Consider the following 20,568-nt stretch of genomic DNA (forward strand, 5'->3'; position numbering starts at 1 on the left):
GTCACATAGTAGCCGCCAAAGTCTGAGTAGACACGGGCCTCATCTGGCCCCGGGGAGCTTTGTGGAGCCCTTCCTTCAGAAAGCTCACTACTCTCACACTGCAGACATTCGCTTGGCTGGCTTAGCAGGTAGACCAGGAACCCTCTGCCCCAGCTCTGTCCAGTTGGTCTGTGCTTTGTGGCAGGAGGAGAAGGAGATCCGGCCACCGCGAAGCTCCTCAGAGACCTGGTGGTCCCCAAGTCCCCCATTCCCAATCCTGCATTCCCTGGGCTGGAAAAGGCCTTGGGCTGCTTTGCTCTGTTCCTGTTTTCAACTGCTTGAGCTTTCTTCTGAGCACAGGCCAAAAGCATACTCCTTCCCACAACATCAGGCAGCCCCAGAAGTTTTGGCCCTGAGAAGTATGTTTTGGTTGGGAGGCTTTACTGTTCAGAATGAGTGGGCCCCAGCTCCCGGGATGCAGAGAGCTGACGTGAGCCATCAGAAGTGTGCTCAGCCAGGGAGAAGGCCGGCCACGTGGAAGGTGCGTGTGGTGTGGAGATGAGATCTCGTTCAAGAGCAGAACTGAAAAGTCAGCTTCCTAGAACCAAGCCATGAGAAATCCTCAGAACTGACAGATGCAGGGCAACTTCCTGTTGAGTTTGTTGACTTCCACAGGTGGGTTAGGTTAAAAGAGACTAGAACCTGGAAACAAGCCAATCTCAATTGACCTTGTCCCTTGATGGAGCCTCACTGATACTGAAGCAGCTCAGTTGAGATTTCCACACTGAGACACATCAAAAATCAAAACCATTGATTCAGAAAAATTCCTCCAAAACCTTAAATACAATTGCCCCACCTGCTTCATTAATTTATATAAGTATAGTTTACCTTCAACATCAGATCACCTGTGAGTATACATGTGCTTAATTCTCTTTCTGGGAGAAAAGGAGAGTACCCCAAATCTTCAACAAGTTGAAGCACAAAACTAGAGGACTTTAATGAAACAGCTGATAGGATGAGTATATTGAATATGGAGAGATTTCTTATACCCAAAACAATAACACTCTAAGGTGAAAGCCAGTTTGTTCTTCTACTTGAACTGCCTTTGGTCTTTTAACTCATCGGGAGTCTAGGAGGGCATGCAGGTGTGAACCTCCTCCCTCCCACTAGGTAACTGCCTCCCCTCCCCTCCAGTCTGCCCTGGGGGCATGAATGGGGTGCAGGGTAGGGAGTGGTGAGGGGAAGATGCAGGCTGCTGAAGCCACAGCTGGAATCTTCCATCCTCTCTGCAGAGGGCCTCAGGAGGGAAAACGGAGCCTTTTCTCCTAGCCCCCCAGGAGGGCCGTTGAGGACCCAAAGCACAAATGCAGATAAGTCTGAGACCTCTCACCCTCACTTGCCCCCTGTCCCCATGCAGCAGTGGGCATGGTGGTCTCCTGGCTGCTCTGGCTGACTCTTGCCTCAGTTTCTGTCTTTTACAACTGGCTGGCAACTCCAAGCACTCATCTTGTGGACAATGTTTCTCGTGATTTCTTTTTCTGAGCCAGCAGCTCTTTCCCAGCTTCACAGAACATAGAGGAAGCTGCGGAGCAAAGCTTCCAGGGCAGGAGAGATCACTCCACAAACCTGACTGTTAGGTCTGAAGTGACAGCCACCACACCTTTAACACACAGCTCTGTCCACATGCCTCTGCTCTCCACCCAGGTCTCGCCAAATGTCATTCATGCCTATCAGCCATCACTCAGAGTATGACGAGGTGTCAGGGGACACATCACTGAGATGCAGCACCAGCTTCTGAGTGTAATGACCCCTACCTAACACTTCTGTGCTCCAGGCACCATCTGAGATTTGAGATGAGTTAACTCTTGCAGTTTCCATAACAACCCTGTGAAATGCAAAATAAGTTCATGCCTGTTGCACAGAAAGTTTACCTAACTACTGAGAGGCAGAGCTGGGGTACAACCCTGGGGCAGTAATCCTGCAAACAAATGCCTTAAGACAGAAGGAGGTTCCTGCAATGAGTGAAGGAAGCGCTGGATACGGCTTACAGAGTCTAAAGCCAAGAGAAGCTCTATCCAGGGGCTGGGGGTTGAGGTGAAAATACTGGAAGTCATCATGGCCATATTAGCAGTAACAGCTAACATCTCTTCAGCACTCAGTAAATGCCAGCACCTTGTGCCAGGCCCATTATATGTATTAACTCTTTCAATCTCACATTCACTCTGAGGAGCAGTAACGCCATTTCACGTATGAGGAGACTGAGGCAGTACGGCTCCAGTCAGTCTACCACATGCACATCTCCATTCTGGGTTGGGTGATGCCCATTGATGGTGTGAAGTCACCAGCGTGGGATGCAATAGAAATTGGCAAAAACTAGCCCTGGCTGGTGTGGCTTAGTGGACTGAGTGCTGGACTGTGAAGCAAAGGGTCATCGGTTCGATTCCTAGTCTGGGGACATGCCTGGGTTGTGGGCCAGGTCCCATAGTAGGCACATCAGAGGCAACCACACATTGGTTTCTTTCCTCCACTTTCTCCCTCTATCCCGGCTCTCTAAAAATAAATAAAAATCTTTAAAAAGAAATTGGCAAAAACTACAAACCAGGACTTTTTTAATTCTCCATTTTTATCAAATAATGAGTAGCATTCAACACTACCCAGCACACCTCAGAGGCCAGTCTGCCCAGGCACCCAGTAAGCACGTGGTGCCACCTCCAGAGCAGGATCCCCATGGGGGAAGTAAGGGTGTCTGAGCCCAGGGAGACAGATGCACATCTGAATCCAGAACTAACGACTTCCAGGGGACAATTGTTAAATACTTGCTCCTTTCAGGGAGGAATAAGGATACAAGTTTCATCAAGTAGACATTCCATTAGGTAGGAAGAGCCTATATTCAAGTAGAAATAGCCTTGAGGAGCTGAAGTTTTAGGTTGACTCATCCTAATTACATGCCCTTCACTTAAAAGGCTCAGCTGATCGGCTGGCCGGGAAGCCAGGTGGCTGCAGGACTAGGAGGACAGACCCAGTGGCGGTGCCCACCTGGGGGCAGGGAGGCCAAGTACCCTGAGGGCAGGTGGGAGGGCTGCAGGCACCTCCGCTGGACGGCAGGGGTGATGAGGGCTGCTGGGCCCTGGCAACACCTTATCCTGATTCAGGCAGGGAAGCTCTGAGGCACCACGGACACGCAGCGGAAAGCCTCTGACCTCTCGTAAATTGGCTTCCCAGAAAGGCCCACACACTGACTTAAACTCTTCCCAGCAAGCACAGCAATTGTGCTAAACTATGTCTACCTTTTGCGAGGCCTTCTATTGTCACTGATTTTAGGTTTGTTGGTGCTCACAGCCACCCCATGGGGTCGGTATCATTCTGACCACCTTATAGATGAGGAAACTGGGCTCAGAAATGGTAAGTGGCCTGCCCGGGCCATGCAGCCAGTGACAGGCAGGTGAGGAACACTCTGTCCAAAGTCAGGGCCCTTCGCTTTCCATCATGCTGTCTCCAAAACCCCTGCCTATTCTCTTGCCAAGGCCACACTCTCTTGATGAACGTAGCTTTAGAGTAAGTCTGGAAGCAGGTAGTGTCAGTCCTCCGACTATGGTCTTCTCCACTGCTCTGATGGCTCTTTCTGGGTCCTTTTGCCTGTTCACCTCTGCAGACCAGCTCTGGTCCATCCATGCCTGCTACCAACAGTGGGTGTTTCTAGAGGCCAGCCCCACCTGGTCTGCATGCTCTAGCCTGGTCAGGCTGCTTCTGCAGGTTTGCCCCAGCCTGCCCACGCCCTCCAGGAAAGGTGGACGGCTTCTACAGACCAGTGCTGCTCACCATCTTAGACAAGGTTTGCTGTCTTTTGCCACCCGCAGCCTGCATATTTTCATGGCAGCCATCCCCTCTTCGGAGAGGCCTCAGCCCTGTGAGAGGTCTCTCTCCTAGTCCTTAGTTCTTCAATGTCTGCTCTTGCTCAGCCTCAAAATACTAGCTGTTCTTTTGTTATAGGAGAAATTCCCAGAAACTCGGTTCTTCTCGCTAATGCAGGAAAGAATTACAGACCAGCAAGTCTATTAGTGTGCAAGCAGGGTTCATTGGTGAACTGTTCTCATGGAAGAGAATGGGCCCAATTGAGGTGGGGGTGAGGGAGGGTGAAAGGCATAGGTTCAGGGCAAAGCAGAGTAAAGGTGGTGAAAGAAAGGGCAGTCAAGGGGGTGGGGGTGGCAAGCACACATTTGGCCAGAGGGCCAGGTGGCCTGAGAGCCAAGAGAGTCAAGGGCACCAATATGAGTCTTTTGTTCTGAGGACTTACATAGTTGGCAGGGTGGGGTAAAGAAGTTACATACTGATCGACAGGTAAAGGTGGTGCCAACTTCCGGTGGCAGGGGAGGGGATGGAGTGAATCCCCAAAGGTATTAATAGGCTTCTTCCTTGGGCACTATGGGCCCTATCCTGCCATTCAGGCCTTGGGATGAAAGCACAGTTTCAAAGGCTTTCTTTCCCAGATAGTGGAGATGATTCACAGAATTTCAAGAACTGCCCTCCTCCCCTGTTAGCATGTTGTTTCCTGTGATGTTGGAACACCTGGCAGTATCACTGGACCAGGCTCAGGGCTGCTGAGTCAGTGGGTGAGACATGTCTCCCTCCTTCTCCCTGCCCTGGGTGGCTTACTATCCTACCTGACATTTTCAATACCTCCTACCTCTGGACTCCCTAAGGTTCTCTTGAATCCTTGTTAGTAATGAATCACCTTGACTTGTTCCACTTAATAATTTTTTTAAAATAAAATTTTTTAAAAAATTTATTTATTTATTTTTAGAGAGGGGAAGGGAAGGAGAAAGAGAGGGAGAGAAACATCAATGTGTGGTTGCCTCTCGCAGGCCCCCTACTGGGGACCTGGTCCGTAACCCAGGCATGTGCCCTGACTGGGAATCAAACCAGTGGCCCTTTGATTTGCAGGCCAGCATTCAATCCACTGAGCCACACCAGCCAGGGCCACTTAATAGTTCTTTATATTAATATATCGCTGTTCAAATAACCGGTATAGTTTCTATCTCCTGGTTGGACCCTGACCAAAACAGCCCCTCAGCAAAGCCAAACAACAAGCCACTGGCTAAAGCAGGAACATTGCTGGCAGAGATCAGGCTCCAGGGCACAAGACAGAGTGTGTGGGGTGGGGTGCAGGGAGGGCTCGTTTAGAGATAAGAGACAGTCATTTAGTGACTGGAACAGAGAGTAAAATAGAGATATTTTCAGTTGAACATAATAAGAGTTTAACCATCAGCAGACTTTCACTAAAGAAAATTCTGAAATGATGCAGAGAAAAATCCAAAATGATCCCAAATAGAAGGTCTGAAATATGCACAAAAAAATGACAGAGATAATGATAATTATTGGGATAAATCTAAAAGGACATTGGCTACACAAAACAATACCATTTTATGAGGTTAAGAGAAAGAATAATCAATAATATTGTAATAACTATGTATGGTGTCAGATGGGTCCTGGATTTATTGGAGTGATTATTTAGTAAGTTATATTATGTCTAATTACTGGGTTACTGAAACTAACATAATATTGTATGTTAACTGTCATTGAAAAATAATATGTAAAGTAGAAGAAGAGGAAGAGGAGGAGGAAGAAGGAGAGGAGGAGGAAGAGGAAGGAGGAGGAGGAGAAATCAGACATGCTCCAGGCAACCTCCAAATTTCACCCAGCTTCAGGGAGGCGGGGTGGAGACGGACGGAATCCACCTCTTGGCCTGGAGTGGCAGGGTTCTGGAAGTGAATGTAGCCCTAGTAATACTGTCCTCACACTTTTGGAAAATCGGTCTGCTGCGGACATGTTTCTAAATATGGACTTGTTCCATGACGGATATGTACAGTTTAAATTTTGATAGATGTTTGCTAACTGCTCTTCAGGGCCGGGGTACCAATTCACTTAGTAGCAGTGCATGAGAAACACGTATTTGTTTAAGGAAGAAATGAAAGGATTGATGGAAAGAGTGAATGGGCGAGTGAACCAGTGAGCTGAGTGAGTGCCCTGTAAAGGCGGTGTGAAGACACACTTATCATCTGGCCACTGGAGGGCGATGTGTTCCCACAGAAGCACAGGGAGGACCCCTCTGAAATGTGTGTTAGCACTTCAGCGATGTTTGCTGGAGGAGGAGGAGGAAGCGGCCAGGAGTATCCCCACATCCAGGTCCAGGGTATTCCCGTTCCATACCTCATTAAACACCCCGGATAGACTGGGTGAGGGAAGACAGGATCACAGCTTTGCATTTCATTCGGTCTTTACAATATAGGAGACACCTGATCCTTGTGTAAAGTCCATCCAGACCCACAGGCCCAGAACGCAGAATCAACCTGGCTTCTTTAGGGACCTCAGGGGAGTTGAGGCAATTCCCTCAAAAGCAGATTTCCAGAAGGCTTTAGTTTTAAGGCCACAAATGCCAGGGCTGGCACAGCCTGGGAGCACTGGAGTTGGTCTGCAGAGACCACGGAGAGGCTGAGCCCCCCGCCCCGCCTCCAGCACCTCCCAGGTGATTCCTTCCTTCCATCCTCCTCCTAGGAAGACCCTGGGTCAGTTCCAAGAATGGCTCAAAGTCACCAAGACTCATACCTTGGCTGCCTTGTCTTCACCGCCCAGTGGGTGGCCCTTGGGTGTGGCCTCCTGAACATCAAGCAAGATTTTGCCACTCCCCAGGTCTCCCATCACACAGACACACCCTGCTTCTCCATCTGTCCATAGGGTCTGTGTGCTGAACTTCACATCCTGAGGGCCTAGGCCCGCTCATGTCATCCATTCACACAGCTGCTGGTTTCCGGACACACCTACTTCCCCCTTGTCAGTCCAGGGCTGAGTCTCCTCTCCAAAACATCCCTTCCTGTCTCCTCCATCCACTGCCATGGCAGAGAGCCAGTCCGCCCAAGCACAAAGGTGGCCTGTGACAGGCTGTGAATGACACCCAGTTCACACCGGGAAGTGCCACCCATGGAAAAGGCTAGACTGGGCAGCCCTCCCCGTTCCCCGGCAGGTCCCACCGTCCACGCCCTGCTTCCTGCTTCCTGCTTCCCTAACAGCACTTCTCACATGTGGCAGAGAACAAAGCAGAACATCCTGACAAGGCAGCTTGGACATCTGGATGATTCCATTGGGTGTGAGCTTTCTAAAAAAATCAGGTGAGAAGGCAGGTGTCCCCCTACCCATCTCGAATGTTACCTCGACCACTGAGGTTCAGGGAGAAGCTTGGAGAGGGGATGGGGAGTCAGGGACAGTTCCTGGGAAGCAATAAAAGGTCTCTGAGCATTACCAATTTGCTTTAGACCAAATTAGGGGACAAGAAGGCCTCTTAGGCTAGCCCTATAGCCTGACATTAAGAAGCCCTGGCCAGAAAAAGCATCGTCTGAATACGTCAAGGTTGCTGGTTCGATCCCCAGTCAGGGCACATACAAGAATCAACCAATGAATGCATAAATAAGTAGAACAACAAATTGAGATCTCTCTCTCTCTCTCTCTCAAATCAATTTTTAAGAAATAGGCCACGTTGTCACTTGCGTTAAGCTCATCTGCTTGTGGGAGTCCATTTGGACCCCAACATTACTTTCCACTCACAACCCTGCCTCAGCCTGGAGGCACAGCAGCGGTTAAGGCCTGCAAAGCTGACCACTGAGTCCCCGAGAAGTGGCCTCCCAAGGCCTGAGAGAGGAGGCCTAGAGCGGGAGGAGCCGAGTTGTGTCAGGAAGGCCTGGCTTTCATTTTGATTCTGTGACCCTGGGCTAATGACTGGGTCTCAGTATTCTCACCTAGAAAACAGATGACAGTTCCCACTTCATAGAGTCACTTCGTGAATTAAATCAGAGGGCAAATGCAGCTGGCTCAGCACAACGCCAGGTACAGAGGGGCAACCAAAGGGTAGTTCCCACCACTTCTGCCCTTCTCTGCTCTCGCAGCTCAAACACGGGCTTCCAAACAGCAAATGCAGGCATTTCGGCCACACGCACAGTAGGTCAGGCTGAGGACCCTCTCTGGCTGCCCACGTACACTTGAGTCTTCAGCGGATGTGGACAGCGCTCTCCAGCTGGGGGATGCAGTGATGGCTTGTTCTGTCACCTGCCCCTCAGGAGAGTGAGGGTATCAGGCACCAAGGGCCCTCGCCAATTAGGGCCAATCACTGGGTCATTCTCTGCCTGATTACATGGGTTGCTGGCTTCTCCCTGGTCCCTATGTTGGTGGCCCCTGGTGACATCATCTTCCTTTTCTCCCCTGATGGACCTCTCACTGTTCCCTAGTTAGTACTCACTAAGGAATTTGAACACACGGAGCCCCACCTCCTGCTCCCACAGTCCTGAGGGAGACATTGGTGCCAACCTACTTTCAAATTTCTTTCTTGCCAGGACCTCAGAATAGACAGTGCTGCCCCTGGTTCAGTGCATGGCTGGGAGCGAGTCCAGCGGGTCAGGCTGGGGAGGCTGGGCAGGCTGGGCTCCAGGACTCCCGGACACATGGTTCTTTTCTGTGCAGTCCTGGGCCACCTGGCTGAACCCGGACATGGGTCTTTTTCATAAGAGGTTGAGGCCCTCCGGGGTATAAGTGAGTCTCTTTGGCCATTTGTCTTAGCAGATGGCAGATAAAAATGATTACTAGGTACAGGGCTAACCCAAGAATGTTTATTCTGTTTCCCATTTAAAGTCAGTTAACTAGGAAAGGGCACCCTTAGGGAACCCTCAAAGGGAACCAGTTAGCATTACACTCTTGACTACACCTGAGAGAGAGGAACCTTCCTTCTTCACTTCCCAGGGTGACAGACCACTGCTGACCTCCAACAAAAGCATCTTTGTAAAGTGCGTGGCCCAAAGGAAATCAATGAAGTGCTTTCCCCTTTCATGCCTCTTCTGAGGCAGCCTGTCCCAACGGGGACCAAGGGTCAGAGTTCCTGCCACGGGTACTTATTGCCTCATATATCTCAACTGCCTGGGGAGGAGGAGCACCAGGAGTGGGAGGAAAAAGAAAAGCAACAGACAAGGAAGAAGTCCGGGGAGGGACTATGAGCCCTGGATGAAGACAAGGAAACTTTGAAGAGTATGTGCTCACTGCATCCACCAGAGACCTGTCGACTCCGGGCTGTCACACGTCACACGAGCCCCCTATTCCTGCCGCAAGGACTATTCCACAGTAGAATCAGAATCCCACTCCCATCAGGGAGAGACGAAGGCCTCACTGACATCGATGGAGACAGTCACTTTGGGGACAGGAATGATAAGGGCCACCAACATTTCTCCTGCTCAGTACTGAGGACGGGAGCTGAAAGGAGTTTGTGAATCATTGGCTCTGGGACTGTAAAATCTCCCCGCTGCTTTGTGCAACCAAGACCCATTGATACGAATGAGTGAGAAGTTTTGGGAAGTGGATCAGCGCGTGGGTTTGGAAATGAAGGGAGAGCTGCCCTGGCAGGAACATGGACTTGGGCCACCAGAGATGAAATTAAAGATGGCAATTCTGTCTCCCTGCACCTGAGGTCCGAAAGCAGAAAGGACCAGGACACAGCTCACCTCTGTGGGCACCAGCGGTGCTCAACTGCCACCAACCAGGCACTGGAGTAACGGACAGCTGCAGACTGCGGTAGGTCTGGGCCCAACATCGAGTCCACTTGGTGCTCAGCCGGCTCGCCCATAGCCTAGATCCCTGCAGGTGGCATCTCTGGGCTTCTTGCAGCCCTGCAATGTCAGGCGCTAAGATGGTGTGTCTTAAACTTTGGTGTTCCTAAGAACCAGTCCCAGTTATGGAATAAGCTGTGCATTCCAGAGTCCTCGCTCAATATTTAACTCAGTAGGTTTGAGATGGAGACCAGAAGCCTGCATTTTGACATACATCCCAGGCAACTCTGATGTGGGGGCTGTCTCACCAGGCAATCAGGCAGTTCAGAGGACGGAGGTCTGGCCTGGCTCCTATCCTGGCATTCAGGGCCATTCCCACTCAGACTCATTTCACAGGTTTCTGACAGAGCTCACTCCTGTTAAGGTCCTTGGGCTTTTGCACCCTTAGTGTTGCCTAAAACACCCAGTGAAGCAGGACCTGGCCAGGCGGAAATGGAGCAGGTGAGGGGGTGGAAGGGGAATGGGGGCCGAGAACAGAGAGGAGCCACAAGATGGAAGCTCTAGGGGATGGATGGTGACAGTGACAGGGGCGTGAGGATGACAGTCACCGACAGCCACCGTGAGGATAACAGGGGTGTGATGCAGGTGCAGGATGACTTATAAAAGAGTGACGAGAGCCACCCAGAAACAGGGAAACAGCACAGGGCTGGATGGAGCCCCAACGGTGCTGTGCCAAGTCCCAGTGGAAACAGCCAAGCAACTCAGGTCAACCTGCAACGGAGTTGCTGCCATATGGGGAGGGGGTGGGGGTTTCACGGAGGGAGCCATCAAGGGTTCTCAGGGCATTATCCCCTGGTGACTCATTCACTCACTGCTATTGGCCCCAGACCTCGAGGAGGCACATGTCCTCGGAACTCGCTAACTTGCTAATCAAAATGAATGCCTAGCCCTTGAAATATTAAAAGACATTTCAAAGGAGCTGAAAGTTGATACTCTAACTTATCAAGATTGTAGTCTTGATTTCAAAAGGGCAGAGGTACATTTCAAGCCACTCTCCAGTACACACAGGAAAGTCAACACCTTATCCATGTAAACGCTAAGCTATGCTCACATCTTCAGGACGTGTAGGCCACGTGCTCTCAAATTGCTTGACTTCTGAACAGCTGAATCACATCTTAGAATATTAAGTGCTTTTAAATGTCACTTCATGGCAAGTACCACTTGGTAGGTTTTAAATGACTCTCAAAGGGTTATTTTCTTTATTTTTCTTCACGGTGAACCATCTACCAATTCACCACTTCTAATCATGGTACTGTATTTGAAGTTAATTACTCAGACCGCAAGTGCAAGGATGAAGGCAGGAGGGTTTAGAAAGATGACATACGCAAATATTCACAACAGAGAGCTATTGTCTTTTGGCAAATAAATGTCCAAGTGTCGGCTCTGTGAAGAATTTATGCTTTAAAAGCAAATCTCTTTATTACCTAAGTCCCTGTCAAGATACCTCTACAAGTTACTCACACCTCCAAATTGAGCACGTAAGTCTTCTCACGCTTTCGGCTCACCTCTGTGCTAGTGCTCTCTTCCAGGGATACAAAATTAGAGTGCAGTACAGTGTGTTACCACAGTGTGAATGCTTCCTGGTCTAAAGATAAGAAATCAGTCAGTGAGGGTGTCAAGCAGTGGTTTTCAAACCTTTAGGTAGTGAAATTCTTTTTTTTCCAAATGAACCCCAACAATATTGTATAAGTATTATTGTATTTGTATAGATTAATTCCTAAATTTAAGACACTCCATGAAAACCTTATTATTTAGTGGACATAAACATTTTGAGACTGTAATTTAAGGCTGGCAAAAGTAGTTTTAATCTCCACATTATTTATGTACTGTGCAGTGCTTGCACAGTTTTGAGAATATTCTGACTCATAGACACAAGGATACACAAAGGGCACATGGTTCAGAGCACACCATTGCAATCCTGCGATATCATTTAGTTAAATGAAGTATCACAAGTTTTACTGTAGGATCCTTGCAATAACACATCTGCCCGGCAGAAAAACAGAAATGTTGGTCACCTATTATAATTTGGTATTCAGCACCAGTCTGCATTTTTAAAAATTACATTTAATAATATTTTTAAAAATAATCATTGAATCAAATTTTTATAGAGGTTCCTGGGAATGGAAGACTAGCCCATTCCAGACCAACTCTTTATAGATAATTATAAACTGAACAAAACACAACTATTGGAGGCATTGGAGAGAAATAAAGAAAAAACAGGAAGATATTAAAGGAGAGTTGATACTTGGAAGAAAAAACCTTTGGGGGCATTTCTTGTTTTTTAATGGCTTTTTGCCGGAAGACAGGCTGTGTCCTGCCAAGCAGGGCAGCTAAACTTAAACAGAAAACCTACCACCTTGCTTGTTTACCCCACCCAGTCTTACTGGCTGAAAAAGAGGACCAATGTAGAGTGACCTGAGCATATAGAAAGTGAGGGGAGAATCCTGGAAGCAAGAACCAGAGAGGGAGATACAAAAATTCTGTGTAACACTGCCCAAACCTCTGGGTGATCCTGTAACCAGACATGAGCAAGGCAAACTCAAAAGCAGCCTCGCTAAGAACTTAAGAGATTTCTACAGCTATCCATTGCAGGGAGTGAGGGAGAGGTGGAGGAGGGGTCGGGGGGCGGAGCACAAATCCAGCCATGTAAACTGCCTCCTTATAAAAAAAAAACAGTATTTTTCCCAGGAATATAACAGAATTCAGAATCTCTATAATATATGATTCAAAAAGTTTATGATGCAATCCAAAAGTACTAGGCATGTACTCAAGAGCAAAGGTAATCAATAGAGATTAATCCTGAAAAGCTCTAGATGTTTGCATTAGCAGGCAAGGATTTTAAAGGAATGAATGTATTTATGTTCAAAGAGTAAAGATTATTTAATCTTTTAATAAATGAGCAAGTAGGAAATCTAAGCAGAGCAACAAAACTATAAAACAAGAACCAGTAGGAAATTCCAAAGTGGAAAAACAATGTCTGAATAAAAGACTCACTAAATGGGGTTAAGAGCAAATTGTAGGTGATAATAAAGAGTTGGTGAACCTTAAGATAGATAAATAAAAATCACCCAGCTTGCAGAACAGAGATAAAAAGCAATTTTAAGTTGAAAGGCCCTCAAAGAATTGTGGGCCAACTTCAGAAGGTCTAATACATGTGTCATAGGAGTATAAAGAGAGGACAGAAAGGGGCAAAAAATACATTTGAAAAAATAATGCCCAAATATTTCCTCCATATCATGAAAGACATAAATTTACAGAGTCAAGCTCAGTGAAGCCCAAGTAGAATAAATACAAAGAAAATAACATCTAAGAATGTGAAGCAACATTGCTGGTAAGTGTGAAACATTACAGCCATTTTGTAAAACTCTGGCAGTTTCTTATAAAACTAAAAATATACCTACCCATGACATAGCAATTTCATTCTTGATTATTTACCCGAGACAGGATGTACACAAATGTCCAGAAATTACTTGTATAGGTCTTATCCAAGAGGACAGATAAACTCACTGTGGTATATTCTACAATAGAACACTAGTCAGTGATAACAAGGAATAAACAATTAATACATGCAATGATATGAATTTTTAAGTATGTTAAAAGAAACCAGATGCAAAAGGATACATACTCTTTTACTCCATATGTCAAGTTCAAGAACAGGCTAAACTAATCTATGGGGAAAAAAAATAATCCCAGCAGTAGTTGTTCCAGGGACCAGAATAGGAGAGAAGTGACTTGGACAGACCCAAGTCACTTGGAATGTTCCCTTGGATCTGGTTCAAGACTCAGAACTGTTCTTTCTTAATGGGATTTGTGTTACAAATGCTACGTAATTAAAACTTGTTTAACGGTATACTTACGATGTGTGTATTTCACTCTAAGTATCTTTTACCTTAAAGATATTAAGCACAACTAGCAAACTCTAGTTTATGATATGAATACTGAAATGTTCAGGGGTGAAGTATACTGGAACTTACTTTGAACTGCATAAAATACGGTGAATTGCTAAATGGGGAGATGGACAGACATAGTTATATGGGCATTTACTGAACAATTTTCTTGTGGGTTTAAATTTTTTCATCCTAAGATGCTGGGGAAGAGGAACATTTACCTAACACTTGAAGGTCTACTGTGAAACAGGAGGACCACAGCTGAAAATTCAAGAATTAAGAGACCAAACTTTGAGACTCAAGCAAGGCAAGCAATGCCCAGTTTCCCCATCTTTAACACTAGGGAGCACTAGCTGAACACTAAGATCCTTTCTAAATATAATGTTAGTACTGTCTAAGGCATGAGGCTGTCAAGATCACTGAATAATCAATAGGATGCAAATATGGGGAGATCTTCTGTACATCTGTAGCTGCAGCTGTGGTGACAGCTGCTGGCTCAGATCTTGAGTGCTGGGAACGTGAAGACTTCCACCGCTTCTGTCTCCCATCTCACGGCACTTCCTCTTCCTCTCACACCTTCTATTTCACCCCTCCTTTGGCTCCATTATCACCCATGTCGTCTTTTTCACACTAGGAAATGTAAATGCTGTCCCTGACATGGAGAAACTCCTTTTCCTACCCCTGGCCCTTCGTTAGTTCATTCTTAGACCCCAGCTTCCTTTGGGCCACAGGCTATGCTGGGCACTTCCCACTGCACCCCCTACTAAAAAGCACATGTAAAATCATCTGAATTCCTCTCTCTTTAGATGAAAAGCTCCAGGAGGGCAAAAATGGGCTTGTTCCCTCACCTGCAGCAGGGGATTTGTAGATGACAGTAATGACTTATATTCACAACACTGTTAAAAATATGCCAAGCCTTTTAGGGTTAAAAGTGTAATTTTATTTAGATGTTACTTATACATAATCTATAGTAAGATATACAAACAGATAAAAATTGTTTAACAGGAGGTTTTTTTTTTAATACCACTTTAAGTTCAATTTATATCAGCATTGGTATTACTGCAGGATGACAGATACTCTGATTTAGAAAACAAAAAGCACTTGCTACTCTGGCTGATACATCCCCACCAGTCTTTAACGGATTAAAATGTATCATGTATTTCAGTTGCAAATTATTACAAAACTTTCACAACCTAGCCATTTGGTACTCAGAAAGATTTTGATATTCTAAAAAGTCACTGAAAGAAAAATGTTAATTCTCTAACACTATACTTTCACTAAAGAAAAATGTAAGGGAACCAAATCTTATGGTTTGGTTTAGGGAGAACAGAAGAAAATCAACCATATCATGTTAGTGTTGCTAATGTGTGATACTGAGTAATTTCATCCCCTCAGCCTAATCTATAATATGAAAGCAAGCTTGTAAGAAATTAAAGTAAAATACACAGGGGGAGAAAAGACTAGAGACAATTTAGAGTAATTTTACAATAATATATAACTACTTTAAAATGTAAAATTCACAGATATGATATATGCTTTTAAATGCTTTTTCTCTGTTTTGGTAAATACTTTTTGAAAATGAAAGCTGAACATTCAAAATAATCACTTTTTTCTTTTCATGTAATACCGTATTAGAAAAAGTCTGAATTTAAATTTTAGAATCAATCAGATTTGCTGAGAAAAATACTGCAAAAAATAATCAGAATTGAATTTCAGTCCTTTTCTATTATTTTAGATGCTAGATAACACCTCAGGGCACAAAGTTTTTCACTAGTCAGAAAATCAAGTTGAAAAATAACTTGTTGATTTAATTAGAGGAAGAAAACTATTAAATAATAGGCTTATGAATAAAGTGCCACTGATTTTATGGTAATAAGATATAAACAGAAGAAAGCTGACATAGATAGTAGCTTTACGTGTTCTCTCCATCCTGAGAACAGAAGGGACATGAAAACAAAGAAGCATCACCAAATAGGAGTTCTAGAATTGCAGGTAACTCCTAATCCAAAAGTAACAAAAAGACAAAATACTGTAATAAAGGCAAAATACTGTTATATAAAGACAAAAATAAGACTAAAAATTATAAAACCCCAAGAATAATGCCAACAGAGTAGACCTCTACATTAAAAAAAAAGGAGAGAAATTTAAAGGTTCATTAATAACTATTACTTAATATATTGAACAAAATTATGGTGATAACCAAGTGGTGACTAGCTCCAAGAAACGGAAACTCCAGAAGCATGTGCCTGAACGGCCAGTATGGCTGAAGAGGCGCAATGACCTGGTATAATCATGGCCTTGGAAAGGAGATGCAGACATGAGGCTTCTCAGAGTTTCAAAACCTATGGACTAAAACCCAACACACAGGCTTTATACGATGGCCACATACAAGCCAAGCCAGGGTCCACTCAGGGACACACAGACATGCTGGGGAAAGGGGGGTGGTTCATTTCCTCAGGGGAACTCATTAACGCAACTCTACAGTTACAGTCCTGTTTATACTTTACATTCCTACCATCAACCCAAACCAACCCAAACAACTCTTGTTTTTAGCTAAAGATTCCTTCATCATGACGGAGTGTCACTGGTACCTGCCATCTGTTTCAAATGCTGGGCCTAGGTAAGAACTCATTAGTAAATAAAGCATCTTAGTGTATTTGTGCAGTCCTATTTATAATCAAAGCCTGGGGGTGTTGTTTATTCTAGACAAGCAGTTATCCTTCATCCAAAATTACAAAATATAAGCTCTCATTTTTGAGTTTCCTCACATTTGCCTTCACCAGGAATATGAACCCCACAGGTCTCCACATTACCATGTGGGAAGAGTAGTGGGAAGAGCAAAGGTGAAAGGAACACAATCTGCTACAGCTACAGGTCTAATCTAATCTGAGGTACTTGTTAAAATGTAATGTGCTGACAACAGTCTGAGAAAAGAGAACCGTGTGCTTCTAGGACAGAGCAAAGGCCCCACTCCTGAGATGGATCCCTAATCTAAAAGAGCTGGCAACGTCTACATTCACCTACACCTAGGCTTAGAGTTCAGACCATGTGGAGCGAGGTGCCATCTGGAGCACGCAGGGAGCTAAGAACTCCAACTGGCCTTACTTAGGACAGGGCTCCCGCGAAGGGAGGTCTCCCGGGAAGGGAGGTCTCCTTCGCATCCAGAGCCCACACCCAGCAGCTCCGCCCGCAGCTCCTAGACCACTGATGACTGCTCTGCGGGTCTGGTGCTCAAGCTGAAGGGGAAAGGACCCTGTTCCTCATTTTCATTACCGCTGAGCTGTTTACCTCTTAGAGAAATCATCAACAAGCAATGACTTAATGAACGCCCACTGGGAGTCCTGCCTGGAAAGGGCCTTTCCAATTTCACATTTTATAAGAGCGTGCAAAGTCAATGACATTACTCAACAGAACATTCAAATTCACGGAGTCTACCACGTGAAGAAAATGAAAGCAGAAGCGTTTGATTCTCCTTACTTGTTAAATCTTCCTCTCTAGAACCAATTTCTGAAACCCACACACAAAAAATTGAAATGATATCACTTACTGATTGGAAGACGTCACTCTGACACACAGTCATTAATCTTGCCAAGGCCTAACACCAAGCAGCTTCACAAACACACAGCAAGTCTGCAGAATTATAAGGTACGAGTAAACCCAAACTGCACTAAACACTTGCATAACCAAGAAAAAGGAAGCAAAATGCTGTTTTCAGGACAATGCAATAGTTACAGCATATTCCTCGTGTGCAGCACGATTTCCTATGTTTAGTGGCACTTAAGTATTACACAGTAAATGCTTAAAGAACTCAAAACTTTTGGATGTGCAAAAGCAATATCACGTTATTAATACAAAAGTTGCTAAGCTACAGGATTATAATACCCCTATTTGGGTGTTGAGAACACTTAAGATTTTCAATACACTTCCCACACACAGTCTCCTGGCTGGCCACCAGCCTTGTCACCATGCTGCCCTGTGCACCACCTCAGTCAGACCAGTCATTCTCATCAAACTCCGAGTCGTCATCAGAGTCACTGTACTCCACAGCAATGCGTCTGGACAGGATCGTGGCCACGTCATTCCCCACTGGCTCGCGCTTGGCCTCTTGTTCACGCTGCTCTTGTACCTTTTTTAGCTGAATTCCTGCAGACACAATACATGGTTTAGAATTAAATCCTTTTACTTGCTCCAAATTAAAGGAAAACAAACTAGTCAGTCTATTTCACTGGGTTTTTTTTTCCCCTACTGACACTAAGGATAAACAGTTTTGAAAATCTGAAGGGAGAAAGGCTTGGAAAATAGATGTTTCATTACCAAAAAAAAGTAGTATGTACTCAAGTCATAATGTTTGTCATAGCAAATTAACGCATTGAAATATAAAAGTTATAATTTCAGGGCACATGAGCAACATTAAAGAAAATTCTAGTGCCGCACTGTCGAATATGGTAGCCACTAGCCACAGATGGCTGTGAAGGTAAACTGATAGTGGCAAGTGGCTATCACTTAGAACAATGTAAACACAAAATTTTTCTCTCATTATAGAACATTTTCCCGCACAGGCTGGGCAGCTCTTGGCTAACCTGTGGAGGTAACTGATAAACAGTTGTTTCAACAATTATTGTTGAAATGGGTATAAAATCCAAACATCTACTCTTACCCAGTAAGTAACAAAATGGGTTATGTGATGATTTAATGTGTATGATCTTGAATTTTTTCTTTTTGAAACAATTTCTGATTTCTATAGTAGCTGTAAGACTAGATTAACATGTTCCCATATGACCTACACCCAGAGTCCCCAAGTGGTAACTCGATCACACTTGTTTTACAGTTTCTATCATTGTTATTAATATGCACATAGACATTTTTTTCTGGACAATCTGAGAATAAGTAGCATGTAATTTGCTACTTTACCCTTTGCCCCTTCATGTGTAATTCTCAAAACAACAATTATCAAATTCAGACTATTAGCAAAGATACAATACTACCATCCAGTCCAAATTTTATTTAAATTTTGACAACAGACCTAATAGAGCAAATGAAAAATGGTTTCTACCAGCTTTGGGATCCAATATGGATCACCTATTACATTAGTTGTCATGTTTCATTAATGTTTCTTTATCTGGGCAGTCTTGGGTGTTTTATGACCTTCAAGTTTTGGTAGAATGTCCTCAATCTAAGCTCATCAGAGGAGTAGATCCTCACAGACAGTTTTAAGTATCACTATTACTGGGCGGGGCTCGCAGCTGTCAAAAATCGAAACACTGTCCTCTTATGACACCAAGTTTATTATCAGTAAGGTATTAAAAACTCTGGGACTTTTTTCTTGACAAAATCAAAATGCATCAAGACAGATGAGAACCCTGGGGTTGAGAGGAGGGTGTGTGGGCATACGGAGGCCTGGTTTGCGGGCGCTCAAACACAGAGCAGAGGCAGTCACGTCCCAGCTGTCCTGTGAAGGATGCCACCGATGCTAAAGCTAGGCTCTCTCAGTCCCTGCCAGACTGAAAGAACTGAACTGTGACCAAGAGGCTGTGTGGCTCCTCAGTGTATGTGACGCTTTTGGATTTATTCTACATCCTGTCAGTGACTCTCTACCAACCTAGGCTGTGACCTGAGGGAAAGAATAAATGGTGTAAAGTAGATCTTTAATGTGGGGTTCTGAAGGGAGGCCACATGGGTGATGGTCCAGGTTCCCCCACTCTGATCTGAACAGAGATGCTCTACTTCTGTTTTGTGTTCTGGGGGTTCAGTGTAGGATTTCATCTGACAAAATAGTTTTGCTGCTATATAAATGTTGAAAATTACTGGTCTGGCACATCAAGCTAAAAATATGAAAATTCTAAGATATATCTTAGATATTTTAAAAAAACAAAATCATAATATGAGCTCATTTTCTTTCATTTATACTTTTTTACCCTTAGAGTAGAATGCAGAGAAAAGAGTCAATTAATTAATAATAATTTATATTATTTATTTCTAATCAAGTAGAGCTTTCCTGAATTCTCAGTTCTCTATCATTATGTGTTTACTTTGCACTGGCAAAAAATCTACTATTTTTCAAAGTATCAAATAAAGCTCCTTTAACCATATTCTAAAAAACAACCTAGTATAGGGAGAAGTCATTTGAAGACTAGGTTGTAGCTGGTTGGAGACAGAAGTCTCTTTCTGAATGGAAGATGGTACATTTGGGGATTTGCTTACCCATTCGAATAGCAGCAAGAAGATCACTGCGAGCGTCGCTTATGGGTGGTTGTGCAGTTTCTTGTCTCTTTGCCTCAGCTACTGGAGGGCCATGCATGGGGGAGGACGAGAGAGAACTGCCTGCGCCAGGAGGGCCTGGTGGGGGTGGTGGGGGGCCCGGAGGAGGCGGAGCTGTGACCACCAGCCCAGTGGAGGGTGGGTGAGGAGGCGCAGGGTAGGAGGATCCAGCTGATGCTGGAAAGGAGGGCTGCATGGGAATCTGGAGAGGACTGACGAAGGCAGTTTGTGCTGAAGGGATCATGGGGGGTGGTGGGGGAGGAGGCGGTCCTGAGGGGTTGTAATATTCAATGATCTGGGCAGGGAGCATCCTAATAAGAAAGGAAACACATAATCATTAAAGCAGCAACCAAGGGTCACCTATGAGGTTCTGACATGCCTAATAGAAAGGCCTCCCCCAAACACAATAACGTATTGTCATTTGAATTTAAAATACTGCAGGATGCAAATATCTGCCCTTTGGGTCAGTTATTTTCACAGGTCTACATTATTCACTATGATGGAATTCACAATCATCCTCTAAAATGCATCCAAAGGATAACCACTCAAAAAGTAATCTTCTGTGAAATGCTAGAATAAAATACACAAATGCATCCTTTAAAACTGGGCATCTCAAAAGCAGGGGACTCACAAAATTGTCATATAAGGCTTCTGTGGCCAGATTTGGAAAATTCTGTATTTTATACCTCATCTACATTTTGAAATTTCCCTCAGACTATCAAAAGCTTTAAAAAGTCCTACCGCCAAGAAACCTTCTGAATTCTATTTAATGGTCTTCCAAACCAGCTAGACCCCAGACCGCCTTG

General features: G+C 44.9%; 1 protein-coding gene across 4 annotated transcripts in view; it reads right to left on the reverse strand.

Moving 5' to 3' along the window:
- Positions 1-14,408: 14,408 nt before the first annotated feature.
- The window catches only part of WASF3 (WASP family member 3), a 141,820-nt gene continuing 135,660 nt past the window's right edge, over positions 14,409-20,568 (reverse strand). For all 4 annotated transcript variants that reach the window (XM_054577147.1, XM_054577144.1, XM_054577146.1 and 1 more), the window contains 2 exons: positions 19,706-20,073; positions 14,409-17,647 (listed from right to left, as the gene is read on the reverse strand). In XM_054577147.1, the coding sequence (XP_054433122.1) occupies positions 17,490-17,647; positions 19,706-20,073 (526 nt within the window). In that variant the 3' untranslated portion in view covers positions 14,409-17,489. The remainder of the gene's footprint in view (positions 17,648-19,705; positions 20,074-20,568) is intronic.

This window comes from Pteronotus mesoamericanus, unplaced genomic scaffold (assembly GCF_021234165.1).
Source record: "Pteronotus mesoamericanus isolate MK-2021 breed Mesoamerican mustached bat unplaced genomic scaffold, CSHL_Meso_final contig_41, whole genome shotgun sequence".
Lineage (NCBI taxonomy): Eukaryota > Metazoa > Chordata > Mammalia > Chiroptera > Mormoopidae > Pteronotus > Pteronotus mesoamericanus.